This window comes from Lynx rufus, unplaced genomic scaffold (genome assembly GCF_022079265.1).
Source record: "Lynx rufus isolate CCGP_SWC_20201006 ecotype Redwood Valley unplaced genomic scaffold, mLynRuf1.p SCAF_39, whole genome shotgun sequence".
Lineage (NCBI taxonomy): Eukaryota > Metazoa > Chordata > Mammalia > Carnivora > Felidae > Lynx > Lynx rufus.
In genome coordinates this window covers 2122826-2147342 of record NW_025814855.1, presented here as the reverse complement: position 1 = coordinate 2147342, position 24517 = coordinate 2122826, and the positions used below count along the sequence as shown (strand labels likewise).

Sequence of the window (24517 nt, the reverse complement as noted above, 5' to 3'; positions counted from 1 at the left end):
AAGATGTCCACGCCCTCACCCCCAGATGGTGTGAATACGTTGGTTACAGGGTGAGGGAAGATTAAGGCTGCAGATGACATTAAGGTTGCTAATCAACTGAGATTTGGGATGGGGGCATGATCCTGGATTATTTGTGTGGGGGTAGTGCAATCATAAGGACCCTTAAAAGTGGAAGAGGGAGGTGAGGGAGAGTCTCACACGCAGTGTGAAAAACGCTCAAATGGCCAGTGCTGGCTTTAAAGACGGAGGAAGGGGCCACGGGGCCAAGCAATGCAGGCGGCCTAAGATACTTGAGAAGGCAAGGAGACTGATTCTCCCCCAGAGCCTCCAGAAGGAGCGCGGCCCTGAGACACCTTGATTTTATTCCACTGAGACCCATTTCAGACCTCTGAGCTGCAGGACTGTAAGATAATAAGTTTGCGTTCTTAAGCCACCCAATTTGTGGTAATTTGCTGCAGCAGCCATAAGAAACTAACACGGTGTCTAAAGAGTTCTTTTTAATGTGGTCAGGGGAGGGGCACAGAGAGGGAGACACACAATCTGAAGCAGGCTCTAGGCTGTGAGCTGTCAGCACAGAGCCTGACATGGGGCTCGAACTCACGACCATGAGATCATCACCTGAGCCAAAATCAAGAATTGGATGCCCAACCCACTGAACCACCCAGGTGCTCCTATTTTAACTCAATTTTTAAATAGCAATAAAAGAGGGTGCTGAAGAGGTGGGGAACCTTGCCTCTTTGGGGTTCAGTGCTATTCAGGTATGTCTAAGACCACCTCCCGGACTGTCCTGAAGGAGGAAAAGTGTAGGGAATGTGGTGGTGGAGGCTTTGAGGCCACGTTAGGAACCTGCCTCCACGCATGTGACCACAGTAGATCTTGAGGTGCGTGCAGCTGGTGGGATGGACTGGGGAGAGGGGTTAGGGAACAGGATTGGTGGGGTCAGTGGTGGAGTGGACTGGACGGGCCTAGAGCAGAGCAGGGGTAGCGTTCTGTAAGACAAGAGCAGGTGGGCTTAGCGGTCCTTCGGATGTGCGGGTGAGGAGGCAAGTGGACAGTGATGCTTGTGGACAGTGGCGGGGAAGATGGATGGTGGAGCCCTGGTCAAGAGCAGGGGACCCAGGAGGCAGGATGTGCAGGAGGTGGGGGAGAGAGGGCACAGGTGTCTGGGGAAATGCATTTGAATTTGGGTTTCGAGGGTCTGTGAGTCACCCCTGTCCGTAAGGAAGACCTACGTGATGATTAGTGACGTTGAAGCGAAGGACATAGTCTGCGTATCCACAAGCATATGTTAGTTTCTGTTATGAAAACATTTCACATCTACTCACGGGTACAAGGATGGGTCTGAGAGCCACCATCTTCCACTTTCCAGGTTGAGAAATCATCATTTGTTTGTTCTGACCCCCTGTTGTCCACTTCTTTTGACGTCACTGCAGAAGTACCTTATCATCCCTTCCCTTCCCTTCTTCCCTTCCCTTCTTCCCTTCCCCTTCCCTTCCCCTCCCCTCCCTTCCCCTCCCTTCCCCTCCCCTCCCTTCCCATCCCAACTTTTAAGTAGACTCCACACCCAATGCCCAACGTGAGGCTTGAACTCATGACCCTGAGATTGAGAGTCAGATGTTCTACCCACTGAGCCAGCCAGGCGCCCCTTAGAAGTATTTTAGAGCAAATCTCAGCCATCACGTCAGTTTACTCTGACATATTACAAAAACATCTCTAAAAAATTAAGATGGACATTTTCTTAACTGTCCATAAGGCCGTGTCCACACCTAATGGAAGCAATGAGAATGCCTTGACCTCCCAGTCCATAATCCATTTTCTTGTCTTAAAAAAATTTTTTTTCACACCAGGTGTCTTTGATTCTGACTCCAAACATGGTTCCCATATGCATTTGATTGTGGAGATGCTAATATCTCTTTGAATCTAGACTGTATTCCCTGTGGTTTTAAAATTTGATGTAACAAGTTTTATTTGTATAAACCTGATCAAAGAAGAAAATGCTTTGAAAGGCTTTTTTTTTTTCCTCCACACCAAGAGAACTTATTTTTTAATTTTTAATTACTCTTCAGAGTGCCTGGGTGGCTCAGTTGGTTGAACGTCCAACTTCGGCTCAGGTCATGATCTCACGATTTGTGGGTTTGAGCCCGGCGTCAGGCTCTGTGCTGACAGCTCAGAGCCTGGAGTCTGCTTCTGATTCTGTGTCTCCTTCTCTCTCTGCCCCTCCCCCTGCTTGTGCTCTCTCTCTGTCTCAAAAATAAATAAAACATAAAAAGAAAATTACTATTCGCAAGGGCATTCAGTAGGTTAATATAACACAAGGTTGATGACACATGCAGTTTCCTAGAATAAGAACGTAAACCAGCATTAGAGTCTCAAAGGGTTATACCACGTAGTTCAGGCGGCTTCTTGCAAACAACCTTCTGAATTTTGGGTTGACAAAGTATATACAATAGGAATCTTAAGGAGTATTTTATTTTTAAATGTTTATTTATTTTGAGAGAGAGAGAGAGAGAGAGAGAGTGAGCACACATGCACAGGGAAGAGACAGAGGAAGAGAGAGAATCCCAAGCTGGCTCCGAGATGTCAGCGTAGAGCCCTACATGGGGCTCGATCTCAGGAACTTTGAGATCATGACCTGAGCTGAAATCAAGGGTCAGAGGCTTAACCCCCTGGGCCACTTAGGCACCACGCTCTGCCCCCCACCTTGAAACTGCTATTCCCTTTCTTGCTTCATTGGTCTCTAGAGCACGTACCATCGTGTGGTGCGCTGTCTGGCCCTCCCCACCCCCACCCCTGCTGAATGTGAGCCCCACAAGAGCAGTGGGCTTTGCTTCCGTCACTGCACTGTCTCTGGCACCTAGAAATAGTGCCTGGCACGCAGGTGACACTGTGCTTGCTGAATGACTAAATGTCTGTCGGTCCTCAGGTTCTGAGTCCCGTGCCCGGGAACCCAACGGGAACCGGAGGAGAAAGACGAACTCGCCCCGCCTCCCGGGAAGATGCAGAGCCTCAGGCCTGAGCAGATTCGGGGGCTGCTGGAGCCCGAGAGGGCCAAGACGCTGCTGCCTCGGGAGAGCAGGGCCTGGGAGAAGCGCGCCACCCCCACCAAAGACTGGGTGGCTGTGGAGGTCGGGGCCGCCGGCTGTGACGGTGACGAGAAAGGTGAGGGGCGGGGGTCCCATGGGAGGTTGGCGGTGGGGTGGGGAAGACGCAACGTTCGTTAACATTCATTCAACAAACGTTTACGGACCTTGTGTCCGTCAGCTTTTGCTGTGGAGCGAGTCGCCCCAAAGCTCAGTGGCTGAAGGCAACAGTCATTTCTCCGCTCACGCTTCTGCAGGTGAGCAGGATGATGTGGGCTCAGGGGACCGCTGGCTGGCTTCCCTCGCCTGCATCTGCACCTGCGGCGAGGCAGCTGGTCGACCCCGGGCGTCTGGCTGGCTTGACGGTGCTGACTTTAGGCCGCTTGTTTCCCGCAGGCCAGCCCGGGCTGGTTCTCACGAGAGTCGCCCGGGCCAGCTCGGGGTCAGTCTCAGGAGAGTTTTCTCTTGACTGCGGGCGAGAGAGGAAGGGCCTCCATTCACAAGCAGTTTTTTAAGCTGTGCTGGCAACCCACTTGCTTAGGGGCCGTTGCTCAAAATAAGCTACTCGGTCAAGTTCAGCATCACTGAGGGAGGGGACCGCCCAGGGGTGTGGATGCGGGGGTCAGTGAACAAGTTGAAGGCCCTTGGGGACGAAAATCTACCACAAGCATGCCCACTGTGTGCCAGGATCTAGCGGCAAACAAGATGGCCGCAGCAGAGCTCAGATTTTAGTGGAGAAACCGACAACAAACGAGTTTTGAAATAAGCCAGGGCCACACATGCAATGACCCTCCGTGGCGACAAGCTTGCTGTGTTCCAGGAGGTTATGGTGACCAGAGGGAGAACGTGAGTTCTTGCTGCTGGAGGTGAGGAGGGGTGGACTAGAGAGACACCAAGGATAATGCCTGGGGTTTGGGCTCAAACTGTCGGACAAGGGGTGGTGCCATTTGCTGACACGGACCCCCGAAAGGCAGCCCCGCAGCAGAACGGGGACTGGACCTTCTACTGGGGCAGGGTCCTCCCTTCTCCCAGAGGGGAGGAACAGCCACCGGGCAGAGGCGTGGATGCTATGGGTGTCCGTCCTGGTAGTGGGGAGGGGGTTGGGGGCTCCTAGCAGGGCCTGGGTGCAGGAAGACTGGAAAATGCCGATCTTTGGCCTGACCCCCAGTTCTCACCAGCTAAGGAGTGAGAAAGACGTTGATGTCCTCATGTGGGGAGTTTGCTCCACCAGGGGCTGGAAGCTGGGGAAGCCTGCTTCATCCTGGTTTCATTCCATGGATTAAACCTCACTGGGTTTTGCGGGAGGCCTGGAGAGAAGGGACCGTTTTACCCATTTGACAGGTGAAGGAACAGAGGTGCCGGTGGCAGATCGCATCAGGTGACCCGCTTGAAATCTTCCAGGTAATTACAGAAACAGGACCGGAATTCAGGTCTCCTGTTCTCTCTGCCCTACCTGAACCACGTGGGCCAGAATGTGTGTGCATGTGCCACGTGCCGTGGGAAATCAGGAGAAAAGCGACAGGACGCCAGGTGGGGCGAGCAAACAGAGCCCTCCCCAGCCAGCCTGGTCACTCACTCCTGGCTCCTTTCTCCTTCCCTCAGGTCTATCCTCTCAAGAGACCGGGCTGGCCCAGGAGTGGACCTCGGCGGACGTAGATGACGGGTCAGAGGACTCGCAGGTATGTTGGACGGTTCCTTCTTCCTTCGCAACCCCCCGCCCTGCAGATCTCAGTGGGTCGTCAGTTCCTTGCCTCAGAATTCCGTTTGGGGAATGTGAGCCCCCAGGAAGCCTCCCCCTGGAAACAGGACATATCCCTGTGGTAGTCAGACATGGCACAGAGGGTCTCCATGTGATGTGTAGCTCCATCCACACATACCCCAAAACCTTCACTCATAAACTCAAAGTAACCGTTCATTCATCTGTCCCCTCATTCACCCACCCAACCTTTCATTTGCCCGCTCATACATCTGCCCGTTCCACCCATGCCTCCATCCGCCCATCCATTCATCTACCTCATCTGTCTGTCCGCTTATCCATCCACTCACTGATCCTCGCATCCGTTCACATTCCCATCTGTCCAGCCACCCATCCATTGATTCACGGACCCATTGTATCCATCCACTGGCCGTGGTCAGGATTTGGTTACTGTTCACCCACCCACATGCCTACCCATCCGTCTGTTCATCTCTGTCCACCCGCTTGTCCACTCACCGATCCACTCAGCCATCCGTCCGTATACCCGTCCATCCACTAACCACTCCCTGGGTTTTAATCCCAATAATATGCGTGAAACCAAGCAGAGTTATCAAGCACGTTCCTTCATTGAAACACCTAATGTTTTCTTTGGGGAACATAAGACATCAATATGTTAAATATTAACAATGGTTCTTTTATTTATTTATTTTACGCATTAGGAAAATCATACAACCACTCTCAGCAACACGAGGGTCCCATCTCCCAATCATCTGTCAGAAATCCAACTGAGATTGGTTTAAGCCAGGAAAGCGATTTACGGACTCACACTGGGGGGAGGGAGGAAACCATGAAAGGGCAGAAACAAGTACTTGGCTACAGTGGAAGGCTCAAAAGAAGTAGTTAACGATGTGGGCCTAGAGGCTTATTCTAGATTATTCTGGAGATAGGGAAACAACAGACCTCGGGTTTTAGGGGTAAGAATTTACAGAGCAGGGAAGGAAACAACATATTTTCCTCCGACCAGGCAGAGGGAACAGCATTTGCAAAGGCACAGAGGCATGATGTAGCATGGCATAGTTGGGCGGGGGGGGGGGGGTATTGGACTTGAGGGGAGAGCAGTGGGGGATGTGGGTGAAAATCTGCCTGGAATGAGATCATTCATTCATTCCACAACTGTTTCTTGAGCACACACTATGTGCCAGGCAGTGTTCAAGACACTGAGGTACAACAGTGGATCGGATAGAAATGGCACCTCCCTTCATTGGACTTACAGTCACTGAGGTAGACAGACAAGCAAAATGAGTGGCTAAATTACAAATCGTGCTGAGTGGTGATAAGTGCTACTGAGAAAAATAAGGCAGGAAGGGGGTTCAAGAGTATGGAGTGGGGTAGGAGTTGCCATTTTAGGAAAGGTGTCCAGGGAAGTCCCCACTGAGAGGGAGATACCGGAGTAAAGGCATGAAGGAGGTGGGAGAGTGAGACCGGCAGGTGTCCATTGGGAAGAGGTTCTAGGCCGAGGGGCACAGCAAGTGCAAAGGCCCTGGTGTAGGAGTGTGCCCGGCACGTGTGCAGAACAGCAGTAGGGGTCAGTTGGCCGGAGAAGAGAGGGAGAGTAGGAGGAGACAAGGTCCTAGAGGTGATGGATGATGTAGTGTCTGTCGACCATGGTAAGAATTATATTTGGTTTTTACTCTGAGTGCAGCGAGAGCTATAGGAGAGCTCTGGACAGAGGAGGGAACTGTTCCAGCTTAGGTTTTAACAGGAGCCCTCTGCTGCCAGGTTCCACGCCACGGGGGTTGGGTGAGCCTTACAGGCAGCGGGGAGCCATTCAAGGGACTTGCAGATACACAGAAGTCTCGCTGGGAGCCCATGTGGGAGGAAGGGGGTTGGATGAGGTGGAGGGATAGGTGTGGGAGCAGTCAGGAACCTCCAGGCAGGAAACAAAATGGGTGAGAATGATTCACCTCGTTGCGTTGTGAGCCTGACCTGATTCTTAGTGCTTCTCATTATTAATTCATTTATTCACCAACCTTCACTATCTGTCGCTATCAAGTCCCAAGCCCTGTGAGGTAGGTGGAATGGCCCCTCTCGCTTAAGATAAGGAAACTCTCAGAGGGCACTGTAAGGGCAGGGGAGGTGCCTGGAGGCCTCTGCAGTAACATTCATTCGTTTGTTCATTCATTCATTCTTTCACCGAGCCGTGACCCATTTACCTGCACTGATGGAGCATTATGGGGGGGGGGGGGCACCTCTCATTGGCAGGCTGTGGGTCCTGCATGGACACAGTCTCCCTCCTGTGGGACCACAGACCATTAATAACAGTAGCCAGCCTCCACAGCCCTCCCCATGAAGCTTTCTCAATTTATTTGATAATCTTTTATGTTTTAACACTTATTCATTTTTGAGAGAGCAAGACAGAGCTTGAGCGGGGGAGGGGCAGAGAGAAAGGGAGACACAGAATCCGAAGCGGGCTCCAGGCTCCGAGCTGTCAGCACAGAGCCTGACGTGGGGCTTGAACTCATGAACCGTGAGATCATGACCTGAGCTGAAGTCAGATGCTTAACCCACTGAGCCACCCAGGCGCCCTTTGATAATCTTTTAACAGTTCCTTGAGATAGGATCTATTGTGGTCCTGTTTTAAATACGGGGAAACTAAGGCACAGAGAAGCAACTTTCCCTAGGTCACCCAGCTTGTAAATGATGGAGCTGGGATTTGAATCCAGTATGTCTCTTGACCATTTTAAGGTACTCTACCTGTCTGGGACTTGGTCCTCCCCCAAGGAAAGACTAGGGATAAGGAATAAGGGCCTGTGTCCATCCCACGAATCACATGTCACGCCACCTCTCGTAGGGGGAGTGAGTGAAAAAGGGGAAGGAAGAAGAGTTACTTTCCTGACATTTCCAAGAGGGCAGAAGTTCCCCCTCTGCGGCCCCACAGGAAAGTAGGGAGGAGAAAATGGTCCCATCACTCTGTCCTGTAAAATACAAGCATTTGTCACAAATGCAAACCTCATCTAAGTGTGTGAGGTTAAGGGAGAAATGCCAAACCCCAGAAATAACTCCTAGTGGGTAAAAGTTGCTGTACTGACAGAACTTGTCTACACCATCAGAAGTCGCAATAGTGTTAGCTTTGAGAGGGGTTAGGTGAAGGAGGGAGGGAGTATGAGAGGGGAGGGCTTTGGGGCACAGAGGATGATGTGCTTCTTGTTCTGGGAGCTGGTGACATGGGCCACTCACCTTCCGAGGATTCATCAGGCTGTACCATTAGAATGTGTGCACTTTTCTCTTTGCATATTGTACTTCAGCAAAATGGTTTTTATGTTTTTTAAAAGTTGCCATATATCCTAGTGGACATTCTTCCCCTTAGAAGCTGAGACTGGAGGCACCTGGGTGGCTCAGTTGGTTAGGTGTCCAACTTTGGCTCAGGTCATGATCTCATGGTTCGTGGATTCAAGCCCCACGTTGGGCTCTGTGCTGACAGCTCAGAGCCTGGAGCCTGCTTCGGATTCTGTGTCTCCCTCTCTCTCTGCTCCTCCCCTGCTTGCACTCTGTCTCTCTCTCTCTCTCCCCCTCTCAAAAATAAATAAATACAGGGGCACCTGGGTAGCTCAGTCGGTTGGGCGTCCAACTTTGGTTCAGGTAATGATCTCGCGGTCTGTGAGTTCGAGCCCCGCGTCGGGCTCTGTGCTGACAGCTCAGAGCCTGGAGCCTGCTTCGGATTCTGTGTCTCCCTTTCTCGCTCATGCTCTGTCAAACATAAACATTAAAAAAAAATTAAAATATATTAAAAAAAAAAAAAAAGCTGAGACTGAATTGGGATTTTTGTGCAAGGGATTTATTGAGGGAGTGCGCTCTCGGGGGAAAGCTGGGTTTGACTGGGGGTCCAGCCTGGGCCTGGTCCCACAAGGAGCCCTGGAGCACCAACAGTTGATGAGTCTGTTATACTCTATCCCTGGGCGCACGACTGTTGGGGATGAGCGTAACCGCCTGTGTAATTCTCTAGGGAGGTGGGTCCCATTAGCAAAGGGCATTTCTAAGAAGGGGGCAATCACAAACCTAAGCGATAAACCAGAAAGTTAGCAGCCCATATGCACAGCAGCTGGAAGAGAAACAAAAGACAACCAGGTGAGGCACTGGCGGGTCTATTAGCAGTAGTATGGTGTGTGTGTGTGTGTAAAAATGTTTACACTTCAGATGACCTGTACTTACGTTTTCTTAACTTTGTACTCTGCTTAAAAAACTGTCGTATTTCCAACAAAATGCACAGATGAGGGAGTGTGCACACATATATATGCCCATGTAACATCCCAATGAGCACTGCCATTATCTTAGAAGACACCCTCATCTTCTTTTCTGATCTCTGTCCCCCACCCCGAGGCAACCACATTTCCGATTTTGCCTCATATAGATTAATTTTGCCTATGGTTAAACTTCATGTAAATAGAATCCTACAGGAAATCACATACATTTCTTAAAATCCAAAAAAGACGATAGCAAAATGCTTACCCTACCATTTGGTATTTTCATAATATAATAGCTTTCCATATGGCTACATATTGATGACCTTTGTTCTTTTGTATTTTACTTTTTAATGTTTATTTTTGAGAGGGGGGGAGGGACAGAGAGAGGGAGACACAGAATCTGAAGCAGGCTCCAGGCTCTGAGCTGTCAGCACACAGCCCGACACGGGACTCGAACTCAGGAGCCGTGAAATCATGACCTGTGCTGAAGTCGGATGCTTAACTGAGCCACCCAGGCGCCGCTGTTTTTTTTAAATTTACTTTTTACAGCAGCCAAATATTGTGTAGTATGCTCTGTCATGACCATTTCCTCAAGTGATGAATGATCAGGTTGTCGTCGCCGCCACTGAATAATACGTATTTGTCAAGTCGTCCTCCTAGTCTATAGCCTGGGTTATGAGGAACTTCATAAAAACCCATATTCTCTGGGCCTATCCAAGATCTGCTGAATCACAAAATCCGAGGGTGGAGCCCAGTTATTTGAAAAAGTCACCCAAGTTTTTCTGATGCTTTGCCACGCTTGGGAGCTGCTTCTGTGGTTTATTTTCTCCAGGATGTAAAGGGGAGCTTTGAAATGTGATGGCATCCAGCAGGGGACAGCAGGCTAGAGGAAGAGTTAGTCCTTTTCCAAGGATTAGAGATGTGAATTCCATCAATGATTTCTAATATGTTGTAACATTTCATAGTATATGCTGTTTCTCTTCTTTTTCGGGTTTTTTTTCAGCCACCACTGCCTAGCTTTCTAGATAACTCATTATGTCATACCCATTCCCCAAACTTCTCTGATATTTTTAATAGTGGTTGCACTAAACCCATCACTAATTTGAAGAACTGTCACCATTAACCATTCTGTCTTCCCATCCTTCATCATGGTAGGTCTTTCTATTCATGTATTTGACAGATATTTACAGAATTCATATTCTGTGTCCAGCACTGTTCAGGCACTGGGGCTACAGTCATTAGCAAACCAAAGTCTTTGCCCTTATAGGGCGTGGAGCAAAAGAAAAGCTGGGCAAGGGTAGTTCTGTGGTTTTCTGTGGGAAGGTGTTGGGGTGTACAGTTCTGAACACAGTGATGAGAGAAGTGTTTTTTAAGGAAGTGACAAAAACTGAGTGATGGGAGATGTGACAGAGAAAGCCTCACGGATACTTGGGGAAAAAGCATTTCAGGAAGAAGAAACCGTAAGTGCAAAGGCATGGAGACAAGAGTGGCTGGGGAAGAGTGAGTAATGCACGGAATGACTTCAGCTTTGGAAGGAGCACTCTGGCTGCCCCATGGAGAAGAAATTGGGGGTTGGGGTAGCATCAAGAGTGATGGTGGCTGTGACCAGGGTGGGAGCAGTCAGCTTCTGGATGTATTTTGAAGGTAAAGCCAACAGCATTTGTTGATGGCTCGAATGTGCGTGGTGACAAAGAAAGAAGCATCAAGAAGGCCACAGTTAGAGGCCTGGAGGGGCCGGAAGGAGAGAGATGGGGAAAACTGCATGAGATTTTTTCTTTTTAGTTGGAGGAGGGATATTTGGGTATTTGGGATATGTAAAGTTTAAGATGTCCATTCGATATCTGAGTGGAGGGGCACCTGGGTCGCTCAGTCGGTTGAGCATCTGATTTCGGCTCAGGTCATGATCTCACCGTTTGTGACTTGAAGCCCCACAGTGGGCTCACTGCTGTCAGCACAGAGCCCGCTTTGGATCCTGTCCCCTTCTTTCTGACTCTCCCCTGCTTGCGCTCTCCCCAAAAGAAATAAATATTAAAAAAAAAAAAAGATATCCAAGTGGAGATGGCAAGCAGATGGTGAGATTTATAAGTTAGGAATTTAGGAGACGGGTTGGGTCATACACACAGTTGAGGTCACTGGTGTATAGATGGTATTTAACACTGTGAAACTGTATACGTCATCTTGAAATTTTTCATCACATGTATTCTGATCTTTCCTCTGATACAGCATAGGTGTATTACTTATTTTTGTATATTTATATCTGGTCACTTCATTGTACAGTTGTGAATTCAGCTTTTCAGTTGATGTATCATTTCATTCCCAATCATGCAATCACATTTTCCTGCAAGAAACAATGGTGGCCCCTCCATTTCTAATATTTATACTTTTTTTTTTTTTCTTCTGTTTCAGGGCTTTGTGGAGTGGTCAAAAGCTCCACAACAAACGACCATAGTCTTGGTAGTGTGTGTCCTGTTTTTGTTCCTGGTTTTAACAGGGATGCCTATGATGTTTCACATTTAACTATAATGGTGGCTATTGTTTTGAAATAAATGGCCTGCTTCTTGTTAAGGAAATAAAAATCAGGAATAGTATTGAATATTAGCAAATGCCTTTTAAACATCCATCAAGATGATTTTTTTTTTGTATTTAACCTTTTGTTATGAGGTTTTACATTATTTCATTGAACTTAAGACATCACTGATTGTAAAACACATATTGCTTTATATACCACTGAGAAAGAAAAAACATGCTTCTTAATTGTAAGATGCTACCAACTGGAAGATGTATCCGGACTTCAGAGACGATGAAAAAATGTGCAATTTAGGATTGATGAAATCTGGTAGGTTTCTTAATATCAAATCCTCTTTGTATTCTTAGGGTTGTGGCACACTAGTCTTTTCAGATACTGAATCTATTTCTTGATATTTTATGTATGATTCTTCACTCTATCTTCACATGTAAGATTGGTGCTATCTTTGTCAAGTTTTGGTAACATGGCTAGGCTTGCATCATTGAAGGACATAACCTTTATTGTCTTCTAAGCTTTAGAATAGTTTCTGTAACTTAAGTATCACTTCCTTGACATTTTGAAGAAATTCACCAGTAAGGCAATCAGGGCCTGGAGGTATGGAGAGGAAGTTTCAGCTGACTTCTTGGGCGGCTTTCTCAGTTTCTTCTCATGTTACCAGTTTATTATATTTCATTAATTTTGATGATTTATAGTGTTTTTTATGCTTAGAAAATTCTCCATTTCATTGAACTTTTCAGATTATGAATACCGTTCTATAATTAAATGAAAATCTTCTCTTTATTTTGTTCTCCTTTCTTCCTTTCAACTTCTGCTTGTGGGTTTACCCATTAGTTTTGTCAAAGTTTTATCCAGTTTACTATTGCTTTTCCAAAGAACCAGCATTAGAATTTATGTATATCCATATTTCTCTAGTTTGTAATTTGTTTTTCATTAATATGTATTAGGCTCATCTTTTATTTCTATACCTTGTCTGTTTTTATGTTGAATAATTCATTTATAATCTTTTTTTACAAAATTATTTGCCAAAATAGTATACTTAATAATAAATATACTTCTGATTATAGCCTTGGCCACATTTTAATTTGATAATTTGTGTTCCTGTTTGTTGTTGTCTAAATGTTATATCGTAGTGTTTATAAAGAGTGCTTTGAAACTCTGATCAGGTTTATTTAAAAATAGTTTTACTGATTTACTGCACTGTGAACAAAGAATGTGGCCTCTAATAATATATGCTTTCAAAAGCTTTTTAAAAGCTCTTACTGTGGCCTACGTGTCCAGTGTTTGTACATGTTTCACGGACATTTAAGACGAATATGTATTTTCAGTCTGTAGAATTCAGAACTCTACATGTCTGTTAATGAATTCAGTCTTATCAATGATATTGCGTAGGTTCATGTGTTAATTTTGGCTCACCTTATCTGTCAAAAACCAATAAGGTTATGTGAAAATCTGTTAGTATGACTACGTTTGTCAATATGTTTTGTATAAACTTTGCTTTATGTATTCAGTCACTATGTAATCTGATGCATATGAGGTACAGCACTGTTATGTCTTTGCCAATTAAAGGGTATACGTACACCACCAAGCACAATGCCGGGCAATAGTAGCCATGCAATAAACATTAGTTTAAACCTGATTCTGAATCCTTTGTGAAATATAAAATGATTGTCTTTAAACCAATTTAATCCCGAGGCTTAAATTTTACTTTGTCTATTAGTGGTTGGTATTTCCATCCTGCTCTTTTTAAATTTGTGTGTGTGTGCACACGTGTGTGTATTTAGACCCTTCGTGTTGATAGGATTTCCAATGGCCTCTCCAGGTTTGCCAAAAAAAATCTGGGCAGGTAGAAGTATGGGATTCTGTCTCCCCATAGTTCCCTCCAGCTGACTGCATCAAAAAACAAGCAACAATCGTCCCTTCAAACAGACACAAGCCTCAGCTGTTACATTCATTACGATTTATCAGTTGCAAGTAACAGCAGCTGATTCAAAGGAGCTTAAGTTTGTTAATGATCAATTACTGATTCATGTTACACCAAAGCCCGGGATGAAATTGGCTCAATTTATAGCTGGTTCCCGGGGCCTAAAAATATCACTGGGACCTTTCCTCTCCACTGACCTCAGAGTTCCACTCCCTTGCAGGGGTGACCTTCTTTTTCTCCACTCGGCTGGGAGGATGGCTACCACCGCCACCCTGTTCTACGTGGCAAAGTGGGGGACACGAGATAGATTCTGCTCACACCCTCACCTCCCAGCCCTTCCCTGCCACAGGAACTGGAATCTTGAAATAAGGGAGAGAACAGCAGCTGGAGACAGGAACTAGCTGTCCTAGGAGTGGGCAGAGCATAATGGACTGCAGCAGGACAAAGGTAGAAACCGGGAGATGCCTGTGGGGACCGTGCCAGATGTCCCGAACGGGGGGGGGGGGGGGCTGCTGTGGGGGCTGCGGGCTGAGATTCGCTCAGACCGTGCCACGTGCCTTAAATTTGTGGGATATTGCAAACAGTCATGATGATAATATAAACCATAAAAGCAATGGCCCTTCATTTGGGTTCTATCACGTGCCAGGAACCGCATTTCATTGATGACAGAAATATCGACTCGCACCCCTGATGGTCTCTTCTCCATTCGACAGCCAGATACATCCCATGACACCATGATTAAGACCATTCACAATCCACCCACTTCAGCAGGTAAAAGCCAAAGTCCTCACAGTGGCCGTCCATCCCTGCAGTGAGGGCTGGCGCTCGCACCCTCCGTTCCATGCGCGCGGCCTTTGCCATTTGAACAAGCCCATCACGTGCCTGCCACGTGCCTGCCTCGGGACCTGGGCACGGACTGTGGAATGGGCCTCTGCCTGTAATGCTCTTCCCCCAGACGCTCACGTGGCTCCCTCACCTGCAGTGCTCGGCTCCCACATCTCCCCCCACCGTCCCCAAATAACACTTACCTCCGCAGGTGATTCTCCTGGTCTTCAGCGCCTGTATCACCACCTGACAATTACAGGTTAACTGATGGTTAACTGAGGTTCTGCTCTGTCCACCTCCTCTGCCCGGTCTCCCTGGAGGAACTGAGTCCTGGGAAGGTTGAGTGGGGGAGGGGGGCTGCAGAGTTCAGCCTGCATTTCTCAGGAATTCCCTGCACGCCAGCCTGTGGGACCCCGGCCCCTTCCGACCCCCTCCCCCATGCGCTTGAAGCTGCTGGGTTCTCCCCTGGAACAGGACACGCTGGCCCCAGGGCAGCATCTGCATACGGTATCTGGGGAACATAGTGGGGGGCGGAGGATGTCAGGTAAGTTGGTAACTATGGCAAATCTAAACCGCTAAGGCAAACACTGGCACGCCCGTGGCTTGCGGGAGCCGTGGGAGCGGCTTGGGGCTGGCCGGCTGGCTGACTGCGCGGCCGTGTTCCCGAATGCCAACTCCTTTCCCTCTTCCTTACCAGTAATTCCGAAAGCTCTGGACAGGTATTTTCGGCAGCTCCCCCTCCCGGGGCTCAGCTCCTCCACGGCTGTGGACTCAGGGCACCGCTCGCGCGCGCCACTCTCACTGCAACAGGAGAGACCGCGGACGCCCCCGTCCTCCCGGCTGCGACTCTCGTCGCGCCCGCGCCCACCCTCCTGCGTCGGCCCCGCAGCACCGCCCGCCAACCGCCCGCGGGCGGGGCCAGCTCGCGGCGTTACGCCCGGCGCCTGCGCACTGCACCTAGCCGGCTCTCATTGAAGTCTTGGCGGAAGGGCTCAAAGGCGGGACGCCGACCCCGCCCACACCTCGCCCGCACCCTCCCCCCTCCCCCCGCAGAGCCGGGGCACCCGCAGCCTTGGCGTTGCGGAGGACCAGTTTCCCTCGGTCTTTGGGGTGCCTGAACTCAGGCTTATGTCTGTAAACTGGGCTCCCATTTCACATTCATCCCTTCACGCAGCACTGCCTGAGGGCCTACTGTGTGCCTAGCGCCTGGGCTGGGCGAAGGTCAGAAGGAGGAGCCAGACCGTGCAGTCCATGCAAGACCCTGAATGGCTCTAGGGTTGCAGCTGGACATGGTCAACCATTCATTCAGTCACTCAGTATTTCCTGAGGACCTACTGTGCGCTGAGGCCTGAGGTAGGAGATGTCTGGGGCATAGCCATGAACCGACTGTGTCGTCCCTCCTGACCGTGAATAACTCCTGGCCTGATGCTGCGATGTATAACTATTCAGCTATCTGGAGCTTCTTAAGGACCTACTGTGTGCTAAGGCTTGGGCTAGGCAAAGTTGGGGTCACAGGAAGGAACCAGTATGCATGTTCTCTGATGCGGGACTGGTGCTGAGGATGTTTACTTATTCATTAATTTACCTGGCCTATTAATTTAGATCTCCCGAAGACCCACTGTGTGCTGGTGCTTGAGCTGGCTAATGCCTGGGAGACAGGGGGGCACCGAATGTGTGGCCTCTGACCCTGAATGATGCCAGGGCTGATGCTGGGATGTACAACTAGTCACCCAGTCCTTCATGAGTACCTACTCTATGCTGGGGCCTGAGTGATGTCTGCAGCACAGAGGAAGCGCAAACACCGTAAGTCTTGACCCTGCAAGGCAGGTCAGGGATTTGTCACTCATTTATTTATTCACATGAGATTCCCTGAGGACCTACTGCGTGCCAAGGCCTGTGCAGGTAATGCCAGGGCGAAAGGAAAGGCACGCATCTCCTCCGAGGCCCCTCACCAGCTTCCTTGCTAGGACTGAGAGCTGAGGAAGCTGGTGGGCAGGGAGACAGATGTCTCTTTACACATCCGTGTGGCTGTTTTAATTTCTCTCCTCCTTAGTAATACACATTAAAGATCCTTTATGTTTGAGGTATTTTCAGGGCTTGGCGTTATTTTCTGATAATTTACATCACCTTTTCAGGGCCCAAGGAAATCTGAATATGGACTGGACACTGGATGATATCAAGAAATTAATGTTTCACTGGGTGTGAATGATACTGTGGTTGTATAGAAGGTACTTTTGTTGTTGTTAAGAGATGCAGCCTAAAGTATTTAGCAGTGAGAGCCTGTCGGTAATTTACTTTAAAATAGACCAGGAAAAGAAATAGGCATTTTCATGAACTATTTTAAAAACAAATATATATCATAAAATATGGTAAATTTTGTTATGAAAGCACTTTTAGGTATTGCATTCCTATTCTATTAAAATTGTTTCTTTTCTTTTCTGGTTTTGAGAGAGAGGGAGGGGCAGAAAGAGAAACAGAGAGAGAGAATCCCAAGCAGGTTCTGCACGGTCATCACAGAGCCCTATGTGGGGCTCGAACTCATGAACCGTGAGATCATGCCCTGAGCCAAAATCAAGAGTTGGACATTTAACCGACTGAGCCACCCAGGCACCCCAAAATTCTTTTTTTTAAGGCAGTCAAAGTGGATGGGCATGTGGGGATATATTGTACATTTTGTATAACTGAAAAAAATCTCATAAAAATTCTTTATGTAGGGGGTTCCTTTTTATGCACAGGGGGGTTATGTTATGTTGTTATGTTATGTTGTTATGATATGTTATGTTCAGTTATGTTGTTCCATGACACAGGACCGTTTGTTGGTCAACCTTGTAAAAAAGGCATTTGTAACTGAAAAATATTTTTGTCATTTTTTTTTTTCCTGGACCTGAACAAATCAGTGAGATCAAAACAAACATACGTGATTCTCTACCTAAGAAATCTTACACCCAAACTTTGTGAAATGATAACATCCGGTGCTTCCAAATATAAAATAAATAAAAGGACAGAAGCTGTGGGTTGTATGCTACTATCCGTGTAGAAACGTATACTGTACGTCTTTATAGCATGTTTATACATATAAGCAAATACCCATATTGTTTGCTATATATGCATAGATTATGTTGGAAAGATACCAAGAAACTCAAGAATGGTTGCCTCTAGGGAGGGGAACTTGGTGGGTAGGGGGGATGGAGGAGGACAGGGCTAAGATTTTTTTTCACTTTGTTAACTGTGGACCAAACAAATGTTGTCCATAACAAAATTTCCTAAAGACCATGCTGTAGGACTATAACTTATTTCACGGTGATAGGTGACTGCGTTAATCATTCTCACATTTCACACTTCTAACCACATGGTTGAAAAGGCCCTTCGTACACTACCCATGGGCTTGGCTATAACTCTTGCTTTGGCTAGTGGGTCTACACGCAAACTTGACATAATCAGGGGCTTGAAACTGTGCTTGTGTGTGCCCACTCTCTCCAAATCCCGCTACTGTCCTGAGTGCACACCCTTAGAGTCTTGAGGAAGGCAGCAGAGATGGCCCAGCTGAGCCGTCCTGAACAGCCACCCCCATCCAACCCTCAGCTGACCACAGATGCGCCACTGAATCTAGCCAAGATCAACTGGGCCTAGTCCAGGCCAACAGAAACCCCCACCATGGGAAATATATTAGATGGACAACTGAGGTCTGGATGCTTCGTTACACAGCAACAGCTAACTAACTGACACAACCATTAAAGTCAGGATTTTGATTGCGGGGGGGGGGGGGCACAAGGCTGGAGCAGGGGGAAGGGTTTCCTCATCCTAAAAAAGGCTGGGGTGCACTCTGAAACTCACCCTTTGCAGGTCAGGGGAGAGGCAAGTCTCTTCTAGAGCTTTTCCTTCTCTGGATGTCTCTGGCTCGTTCTAATTTTGGAACCACTGTTTCAGTCCTAGGGATCCATACTTCTTCAGACCCCGCTTCCTTAGTCAATATGCCAACTTGAAAGGAGCCGAACCTTTTATCCAATTAAATTTATTGAACAAATGCCTACGTGATCATCAAATCTTCGACCATTCAAAGGCTAGCTAGAGACGCACAGACACTTCTTTGGGTCTACTTTCGTGGGTCGCATTTATAGTTCCGAACCAGGAGGCAGAGTGTGTGTGTTGGGGGGAGGGGCAGTCCGGCAGATGCGGAGTCCAGTCCCGGCCCCGTGACCTCCTCCCTGTGTGACCTTGGGCAAGTCCCCGGGGCCTCCCTGAGCCTCGGTTTTCTCACGGACGAGTCGGGGAGGAGAAGGTGCCTCCCCTTGGTGCCGAGCGGTCGGAAGCGGGGTGGAACAGTGCCGGGCGCGGTGCCGGGTCAGAGGTCCCCGTTAGGCATCAGCTCGTCCTTCTGCCGGTCTGTGGCACTCTGTGTGGGGTCGCTGCCGCCGCCTGGCTCCTCCTCCCGGGGGGAGCCCGGGGGCCCCGTCGGGTGCGGCAGCGGGGCGGCGGGGTGGCCGCAGCGGGCGCGCGGACAGGGCCTCCCGTCGGCGTGCGTCCGCTGGTGCCGAATGAGCGCGGAGGAGAAGCTGAAGGCCTTGCCGCAGCCGCCGCACTCGTAGGGCTTCTCGCCCGTGTGCACGATGTGGTGCTGGATCAGGTAGGAGCGGTTGCTGAAGGCCTTGCCGCACTCGGGGCACGCGTAGGGCCGCTCGCCCGTGTGCGTGCGCCGGTGCAGCGTCAGCGACGAGCCCTGGCTGAAGGCCTTGCCGCAGTCCCCGCAGCGGTAGGGCTTCTCGCCCGTGTGGATCTTCTGGTGCTCGATGAGGGACGACACGTGCCCGAAGGCCGCCCCGCACTCCGGGCACCGGTAGGGCCGCGCGCCCGTATGCACGAGGCGGTGCTGCGCCAGGTGCGAGCGGTTGCTGAAGGCGCGGCCGCAGTCGGCGCACGCGTACGGCCGCTCACCCGTGTGCACGCGGCGGTGCTGCGCCAGGTGCGACACCTGCGTGAAGGCCTTGCCGCACTGCGCGCACGCGTACGGCTTCTCGCCGGTGTGGATGCGCCGGTGCTCGGCCAGCGAGGCGCTCTGGCTGAAGGGAGCGCCGCACTCGGGGCACGCGTACGGCTTCTCGCCCGTGTGCACGCGCCGGTGCTGCGCCAGGTGCGCGAGCTGCGTGAAGGCCTTGGCGCACTGGCCGCAGGCGTACGGCCGCTCGGCCGTGTGCGTGCGCCGGTGGCGGATGAGCGCCGAGGAGAAGCGGAAGGCCTTCTGGCAGCGCGCGCACGCGTACGGCTTCTCGCCCGTGTGCACGCGCTGGTGCTCCAGCAGGGACGAGCGGTTGCGGAAGGCCTTGGCGCACTGGCCGCACGCGTACGGCCGCTCGCCCGTGTGCACGCGCCGGTGCTGCGCCAGGTGCGTGGGGCGCGCGAAGGCCTTGCCGCAGTCGGCGCAGCGGTGCGGCCGCTCGCCCGTGTGCGTGCGCCAGTGCGACGCCAGGTAGGAGCCCTGGCTGAAGGCCTTGCCGCACTCGGGGCACGCGTACGGCCGCTCGCCCGTGTGCGTGCGCCGGTGGAGCGTCAGGTGGACGCTCTGGCTGAAGGCCTTGCCGCAGTCGGCGCACGCGAACGGCCTCTCGCCGGTGTGGGTTCTCTGGTGCAGGGTGAAGGCCGAGCAGTAGCTGAAGGCCTTGCCGCAGTCCCCGCACGTCCACGGCTTCCGGGGGCCGCCCCCTCCTCGCTCCTCCTCGCCGGAGCCCGCCCTCTTCTGCTTTGGGTTCTTCCTGGGCGCGCCGCGCCTCCGGGGCCCGCCGCCGGCTTGGGGCAGGGGAGGACCCCGGCCTGTTCCCGGCACCCCGCCGAGCTCGCCCCGCTCCTGCACACCTTCCCTGGCGGGCTCTTCCCCGGGGGCCGTGGCCTCTTGCTTCAAACAGCTTTTCTGGTTCTCCTGCCGGTCCTTGAACCGACCCTCTTGTTCCCGGGTTTCCCCCACCTCGGGGCCCTGGGGGGTGGCCACGGTCGAGAGTCCTTCCATCGCTGCTTTCTGAGCCACTGCCTTGTTTTCACACCTTTGTCCCCGGATCTGAAGGAAAAGACGAGAAAAACCAACCAGGTGGGTTGGACAAGGCTTAGCGCAGGGTCTCAGCCTCCACACTGCTGATGGTTTGTTGGGGGGCTGTTCTATGCACTGGACGGTACTTAGCAGCATCCCTGGCCTCTACCCACCGGATGCCAGTAGCACTGCCCCAAGGTATGACCACCAGAAATGTCTGGACATTTCCAAGTGTCCCCTGACTGAAGATCACAGACTTAACTGAAAGCAATTGTATTAAAAAAATTTTTTTTAAGTTTGTTTATTTTGAGAGCGCAAGCAGGAGGGGCAGAGAGAGAAAGAGAGAATCCCAAGCAGGCTCCAAATGGTCAGCACAGAGCCTGACATGGGGCTTGAACTCACGAACTGTGAGATCATGACCTGAACTGAAATCAAGAGTCCGAGGCTTAACCCCCTGAGCCACCCAGGCGCCCCTGCAAACAATTTTAAAAGATCTTTGCAAAAACTTGAACCTGACAGCTCTTAAATATAGCCTTGCAACTTGGTGCTCTGGACCAAATCATGTCTCCTCCAAATTCATAGATCAGAGCTCTAACTGACGTGATAATGTCTGGAGGTTGGGCCTTTGGGAGATAATGAGGTTAAATGCCCGCCTCCACCATGGGATTGGTGTCCTCATAAGAGGAAGAGACCAGAGCTCCCTCTCTCCACCATGTGGGGACAGAGTGAGGAGGAGATTATCTGCAAGCCAGGAAGACGGTTCTCACCAGAACCCAGGCCAGGCTGATGCCCTAATCCTAGACTCCCAGCCTCCAGAACTATGAGGAAATGAATTTCTGTTGAAGACACCCAGTCTGCAGTACTTTGTCATGGGTCTCTGAGCTGAGGGTTTTTTCTTTTCTGGAGAAAAATCGTACACAAAGGAACAGCTAGCTCCCAAACTCTATGCATAATATACTGCCGGTAGGAGCGTGCACTGGAAAAACCACTGGCATTTTCTAGGAAAGCTGGAGACACATGTCCCCGGTCCCCCAGTAATTACATTTTCTGGAATGTAAGCAAGAGAAACGTGCACACGTGTACCAGGAAGCCCGTCCAAGATTGTGTGTAACAGCCAAATGCTAGAAAACAGTCCAACTGTCCATTAACAAGGGAACGAACAGGGGTATATTCATACAGTGGAGTATCGCACAGCATAAACATGAGTGGCCGCCAGCTGCCCAACGGCTCAGAACCTCAAATGCAGTGTTGGCAAACAGTTAAGATGCAAAGGCTGTATCAGGTAGGATGTTATTTAGGCTGAAAAACGGGCAAACACAGCCATCTACGTTTTAGGGATTATGAACACGTGGCAAAGGTTCATTGCTACACCCTGGCCCTGGGGCCCAGCGGCACTGCCGGTGACAGACTCAGAGCTTAGGCCCCTCTGCAGGCCTAGCGACTCAAAATCTGCTTTTTATGGGAGCCCCAGGTGATTCGTGGGCATGGGAACGTCTGAGAGGTGCTGGTCTTGGCCCCTCTGACACCGACTCGGGAGTACTGTTACAGCGGTAACAACCAGCCTCCGCTGAGCACAGAGCCGTATGCCCAGCCTTCTTCTTTAAAAAATTTTTTTCTTAACGTTTATTTATTTTTGAGACAGAGAGAGACAGAGCATGAACGGGGGAGGGGAGAGAGAGAGGGAGACACAGAATCGGAAGCAGGCTCCAGAGAGAGAGGGAGACACAGAGAGAGGGCTCCCAGAGAGAGAGGGAGACACAGAATCGGAAGCAGGCTCCAGGCTCTGAGCCGTCGGCTCTGAGCCATCAGCCCAGAGCCCGACGCAGAGCTCGAACTCACGGACCTCGAGATCGTGACCTGAGCCGAAGTCGGCCGCCCAACCGACTGAGCCACCCAGGCGCCCCAAGCCTTCTTTAAGCTCTTGCAACGAACTAGCTCACCTGCTCCTCAGTAAAGCTCCCAGAACTGGCAAAGCTAGAGCCCACGCCTGGGCCACCTGGCTACGGGGCTTATCCTCTCCGACACCCTTGCCTGCCCCAGGCTCATACTCTCCAATATAGGCCTCCCCGCTGCTGCTCAAACATTCCAGGCATGCTCGTGACTCAGGAGCTGAGTCTGACTGGCTGTTCCATTTGCCTGGAACCTTCATCCCCTGAGGCGAGGCCTCGTGGAGAAGAGAGAATAGATCCAGAAATGAAGGAGTGAGTGATCTGGGCTGTGAGAGCAGCAGGGGCGAGGGTCCTGAGCAGGACCATGGCTGGGGCGACAGAGGAAAAGCAGAGGGGCAGGGCAGTGGGGGAGGGGTGGAGAACAACTGAGGCAGCCGGCTGGTGGGATTACGGATGGCAGTGGTGAGGGTCACATGAAGCAGGGTCTGTATGCAGCGGTGAGAACTTGGCTGGTGGGAGCCGGGCTAGGCCTGGCCCAGTTCCAGAACCGTCTCCACAGGCGGCTGTCAGGCCCAGAGAGGCCTCCACACAGGGCCGTGGTACCCACCTTGTGGTCTTCAGAGCATCAGATCCTGTGTGTGTCACTCAAGTTGTGGCCCCTGCTCTGGCCACCATGCATCAGTGGGTCCAGACCACATCTGGGAGAGAAAGAAATGGGAACCATGAAGGAAGATTCTGGGGCTGAGGCGTGTGTCACCGCAGACACATGCACAGTCATAAGTGCATGTCATAAGTGGGCAGAGCATCACACGTGCCCAAAGTCATGTGTGCTGGGTCTCCCCCACGTGCAGAAACGCAGTGACCCCAAGGTTGCCCAGGGTCTCCTAAACACCTGCACAGACCTCCACACGCACAGTCATGTTCAGGCACACAGAATGGCCAGCTCCGGGATGGCAGACACACCCATCGAAACGCTGCATTCAGCTGCACACCGAGACACACGTAGAATCACACACTTCGCACCTAGGAGAACACATTCCACATGTGCCTAAAGTTACCCATGGGCACAGGCCTCCAAATGCAGACACACAGTCAATTATGCGTGCTGCGGCCCCTGTACAGGCACAGCCGGCAGGCTCAGTCACGTGCAGACACACGGTGACATGGACGTACTCACATGCAGAGTCACACGCACAGTTACATACTCACAAGAGCACAAACTGATGTAGTCACCCACATGCAAACACACAAGGGCCGGACTCACACGCACGGCTCACACCTGCCTAGGCACACGGGTACAAACACGTTGCATGAGGGGCGGACTCACACGGAGAGGCACGCGCACAAAATTGTGGAGTCGCGCACGGGCAAACGCAGGGACATGCGGGGCGGGACTCACATGCACAGGGACACGCACAAGGCCACACACCTGCATTGGCACAAAGTTCAGTAGTGACACACGTGCAAAGGCAAGTGCACAGGCGGGGCGGGATTCGCATATACACAGCGCTGGAGTCACGAACACACAGCGACAGAGCGACACGGACACCCGCGCGCACACCCACTCGCGCTCGCGCAAACCACGCACCAGTGTCCTCGACTCCCGGCACCGCCTTCGAAGGCCTCGGAGGCTCCCCGCGAGCTCGGTGGGTTCGGGTCAGGTTCTCCTCAGTCTCCGGCCCTACCCGGCCGAGGCGGACCCCAGTAACCCCAGGTCCCACAGTGGAGCGGACGAGCAGGCCTCACAGGTGACCACCACGACCTCCGCGGGTGGGCCAGAGCGCCAGGCCCGAGCGGACTGCGCTTGCGCACCGGCACAGCTACATCCCGCGCGCCGCTTCCCGCGAACTACAACTCCCAGAAGGCACCGCGCCGCTGCGCCGGCGTCCTGGAAGAACGAGTCCCGGGGACGCCTGCGGGATCGATGCTCAGGGGTCGGTGCGGCGTCGGTGCTCAGACCGAGCTCCGCCCGACGGGGCCGGGACTCAGGGTGGGGGGCGGAGCCAGAGATATGGGGGCGGGACTCCGCCTCTTCAGGGGAGGGGCACAGTCCGCGGGCTTAGGGGAACAAAAACCAACTGAGGATCAGAGAGGTTAAGTCACTTAACGCAGGCCGAACAGCATAGCGAGGGCGGAAGCTGGCGCTGACCACCCACAGCTCACCACGAAGTCATGGAAAGCTATTCTTTCTCTCGGGAGTTTGATCTAATTCCCCTACAAAGCAAAGAAGTCGACAACCTACCGACTGTGCAAGTGATGATAACCGCGAGCGCGTACAGCCACGCACTGGCCAGCCAGGAGTGTGAAGTGCTTCCTATGTAG

The 24517-nt window shown here is 51.3% G+C and overlaps 2 protein-coding genes across 2 annotated transcripts in view; one reads left to right on the top strand and one right to left on the bottom strand.

The window, feature by feature from the left end:
* The window catches only part of ZNF583 (zinc finger protein 583), a 249755-nt gene extending 225842 nt beyond the window's left edge, over positions 1 to 23913 (bottom strand). Inside the window, exons 1-3 of the mRNA XM_047094315.1 lie at positions 23784 to 23913; positions 22803 to 22893; positions 18328 to 20336 (exon numbers count right to left, since the gene is read on the bottom strand). Coding sequence (XP_046950271.1) covers positions 18633 to 20288 — 1656 coding nt within the window. The 5' untranslated portion in view covers positions 20289 to 20336; positions 22803 to 22893; positions 23784 to 23913 and the 3' untranslated portion in view covers positions 18328 to 18632. Of the gene's footprint in view, positions 20337 to 22802; positions 22894 to 23783 lie in introns of the transcript that reaches the window.
* Positions 2997 to 11534, top strand: SMIM17 (small integral membrane protein 17). Its single transcript, XM_047094332.1, has 3 exons — positions 2997 to 3159; positions 4683 to 4759; positions 11424 to 11534. Exons 1-3 carry the CDS (start codon positions 2997 to 2999, stop codon positions 11532 to 11534), a joined length of 351 nt encoding a protein of 116 aa, XP_046950288.1.
* Positions 23914 to 24517: the final 604 nt, after the last annotated feature.